This window comes from Aplysia californica, unplaced genomic scaffold (genome assembly GCF_000002075.1).
Source record: "Aplysia californica isolate F4 #8 unplaced genomic scaffold, AplCal3.0 scaffold00223, whole genome shotgun sequence".
Classification (NCBI taxonomy): Eukaryota; Metazoa; Mollusca; class Gastropoda; order Aplysiida; family Aplysiidae; genus Aplysia; species Aplysia californica.
This window is the reverse complement of record NW_004797493.1, coordinates 63,636-67,546: the sequence shown is the minus strand read 5'-3', so window position 1 is coordinate 67,546 and position 3,911 is coordinate 63,636. Positions and strand designations below refer to the sequence as shown.

General features: G+C 50.0%; 1 protein-coding gene across 1 annotated transcript in view; it reads right to left on the bottom strand.

Moving 5' to 3' along the window:
- Positions 1-3,911, bottom strand: part of LOC101860657 (deubiquitinating protein VCIP135) — a gene marked incomplete in the record, with an annotated part of 37,204 nt that overhangs the window by 1,407 nt on the left and 31,886 nt on the right. Inside the window, 2 exon segments of the mRNA XM_005099718.3 lie at positions 842-2,379; positions 3,257-3,407. Of these exon segments, the coding sequence (XP_005099775.2) occupies positions 842-2,379; positions 3,257-3,407 (1,689 nt within the window).

The following is a 3,911-nucleotide window of genomic DNA, read 5'->3' as shown; positions in this document are numbered from 1 at the left end:
ACTACCTCGTTACTACATCGTTACTGCATTATCACTGCATCGTTACTGCATCGTTACTACCTCGTTACTACCTCGTTACTACATCATTACTACCTCGTTACTACATCGTTACTGCATTATCACTGCATCGTTACTGCATCGTTACTACCTCGTTACTACCTCGTTACTACATCATTACTACCTCGTTACTACATCGTTACTGCATTATCACTGCATCGTTACTACCTCGTTACTCCATCATTACTGCATTATCACTGCATTGTTACTACCTCGTTACTACATCATTACTGCATTATCACTGCATCGTTACTACCTCGTTACTACATCGTTACTACCTCGTTACTACATCATTACTGCATCGTTACTCCCTCTTTACTCCATCGTTACTGCCTCGTTACTACATCATTAATGCATTATCACTGCATCGTTACTACCTCGTTACTCCATCGTTACTACCTCGTTACTACTTGAATCAGAAATGGCTAAAGTCATCTTCTAGTGACATTTCTGAAATATTTGTGTACAAAAGGAATAGCAAAAGTTGACAGTTAGTTTTGGTACGAGTTTTACTGCACTTGCAACACAATTTGATCATTGTACGAGTGCCTAAGAATTGAGATGTTACTAGCTAGTAAAATACAAAGAAAAGAAGGAGCGATAAGGACGACAGATGTTTGATAGAGAAGAAGGAGCAAAATACTTCAGAGCACCCACCAACCACCCACAGCAGTTGTTCTTATGAACAGATGAAAGAAAGGCAGTAATCCTCCATATTTTCCCGCCATTTATGCCAATGTCCCCTCCAGGTTTTCCCATTCGTCGTACATCGCCTGCGACTTACCTGTGCCACATCTGGCGTCTGCTCCTTCACAAACAAATCCTCCAGCTCCTCCTCCTCCTCCTCCCTCATAGCTTCCTCCCGGGATGTCGTTCCCCTGTCTTGCAAGTCGATGCTCATGCGAGCCTCGATGTTCGTCTGTGCGGGTAGCGCTGAGCCAATCAGCTGGTGGTCTGACTCGGTCCAGACTGTGTCCATCATCTCCACACCAGTCTCCGTACTCTCCCCCGACAAATGTCTCGGCACGGACGCTGAGGTCTCTTCGGAAACATCCTCCCCAGTTGAAGTGGCTATTGGCAAAGAAGTTCCTTTTCCTTCTTCGGGGTGGTTGGACGAAGTTGGAGAGAATGGTTTGATATCCTGGTCCATTGCCGCAATGTTTGAGGCCACTTCACCAGCCAAGATAGCAATGGCGTTAGCGTCTGCTTCCATCTCCTCTCCGTCCTGACCTTCACCCTGAGCAGCCCTCGATGACGTATCGTTCTCGCTGAAGCTCGTGCGACTGTTTCCATACGGAGACGCTGAAGCCGGATTGCTAGAAGAAGAAGAAGAAGAGGAAGGGCTGTGGTTTAGAGTAGCGAGACGGCCGAGGCCCACCTGAAGAGAGTCTGCCGTAGGTCCGGGGTGAGAGAGGGGGGACGTTGAGCCCTGTGACTGGGGCGGAGAGAGAGTAGCCGAGGGTGAAGCGGACACATCATGGAAGTGGGGTACACGTGGGGTGGAAGGGGACGCCAGTCCAGGGCTGTTGGTTGTCACGGTGACCGGTGAGTGAGGGTGGTAAGTGGAGGAGGCAGAGTATTCCCACCGCTTGGAGGAGGAGGAGGGGGAGGGGGAGGGGGAAGAAGTGGCCTGAGCTGAGAGCGCAGACGAAGAAAGCAATGTCGTTGTTGCAGCGACAGGTACTGTCGGGGTGGTGGTGGTGGATGATGTCGTTGTACCGGCAGTGCCAGAGTTGTTCTCCACCTCCCCCTCCTTCACCTCAACTCCCTCTCCCTCCTCCTCTCCCTCCCCACTCACGAGCCCGGCAAAAGATGATCGGATCTGCGGAGGGTTGCGACCACTGCTAATGGCCTCAGCCTCCTGGCCCATGGTCTCCACGGCCCGCTCCATGCGGCGCACCAGCTGATGCAACATGTCCGCCCTCTCGTTGGACGAGTTCTCCGGGATGGGGCTGAGCTCGCTGTAGCCGGGGCCTCGACGAACCAATCGGCCGCTGTCAGGGGCCGTGAGGAGGGGCTGAGGGAGACTGCCGGGGGTAGACAGAAGACCTCGCAGGGGGAGGCTCCGCAGCAGCTCAGCCGGGGGGAGGCAGTGAGAGGATGGTTGGGAGGAGGAGGAGGAGGTAGAGGCACTTCCCTCCTTCCTCTCTCCTGGGGCAGACTCCTCCTCCTCCTCCTCCTCCTCCTCGATGGACTCCTGATGGATGGCGGGGTCACAGAACGTGGTCACACGGCGCGCCTCGTGGCGCTTGGGCGACATGGGGATGTCTGTGGGCATACGATCTTCCGAGCTGGTGGACGACCTCAGAGAGTGACCTTGACCTGTGCAATACGTTTTGTTTTGTTTTAGTAAGAGTTTTACGTCACTTGCAATGCAATAAGGTCATATAAGTGCCGAAGATTAGAGGTGTTACAAGAGAGTAACAAACACACAAAAAAAAAGAGAGGAGATGAAGACGATAGAAGTTTGATAGGAAAGAAGAAGCAAACCACACCAGAGCACCCACCAACCACCCACGGAATAAGTTTAGTAACAGCAACAGTTTTATGGCACTTGCAACCCAAATAGCTCAGATGAGCTCACAAGAATAAAGGTGTCACTACAGATTAAGAGATTAACATACACACAAATGAAGGAGGAGAGATAAAGAAGACAGAAGTTCAGTTGGAAAGAAGGGGCAAACCACATCAGAGCACCTGCCAACCCCCCACCTGTGAAATAATAACATGTGGACAGAAAGCACAAAAACAGTTTTCAACACACGGATGGGAAATTGATTTATTTTGACTTTACTTGACATGAAAATAAGCACATCAAAAACAGAAGTTGTGAAAGTGAGCCATGGTCATAGTCCCCTGGACATCCATGTCAATAGTAAACAACTGAAACAGGAGAAGGAGTTGAAATATCTAGGCCGGAACACACACCCTTCAGGTCACAAAGACACACACTCACCTGAGAAAGGCTTGTACAAGGTCTTCAAGCCACAGTGACACACACTTACCTACATACCTGAAACTGACACACACTCACCTGAGAAAGGCTTGTACGACGTCTTGAGGCCACAGTGACACACACTCACCTACACACCTGACACAGACACACACTCACCTACACACCTGACACAGACACACACTCACCTACACACCTGACACCTACACACACTCACCTACACACCTGACACAGACACACACTCACCCGAGAAAGGCTTGTACGAGGTCTTCAAGCCACAGTGACAGGTGGGCAGCATGGTCTGAGCGCGACTCTCCACGCGGTTCTCCACGGGGAAGTGACCGTAGGGCTCCAGGCACAGCTCCAGGCGGTCGTCGTTGCCGTTGTAGACAAAGAGCTGCACACAGACATGACACGGACATGACACAGATGTGACACAGATGTGACACAGACATGACATGGACATGACACAGACATGACACAGATGTGACACAGACATGACACAGTTTTTTAGTAAGAGTATTACGGCACTTGCAACACAATAAGGTCATAGAAGTGTGGAAGATGAGAGGTGTTACAAGAGAGTAACAAACACAAAAAAGATGTCTTGCAACATCTCTCTCTTGCCCTTTTTAACTCCCAGTGGAGCACAGGCCATCAACAACATTTCTCTAGCGAAGCCTGTCCTGTGCATCCTTTTCTGTCTGTTTCCACGATGTCCCCACCTTTTTCATTTCCACTTGCAACATAATAAAGTCATAATATAAGTGCTGGAGAAAAGGTTACGAGTTACAAGAGAGTAACAATCACAAAAAAGAAAGATAAGACCACACCAGAGCACCCTCATCCATTCTCCTACCATTCCCTGTACCTCCCTCCCCCTCCTCATTACACCTCTTCC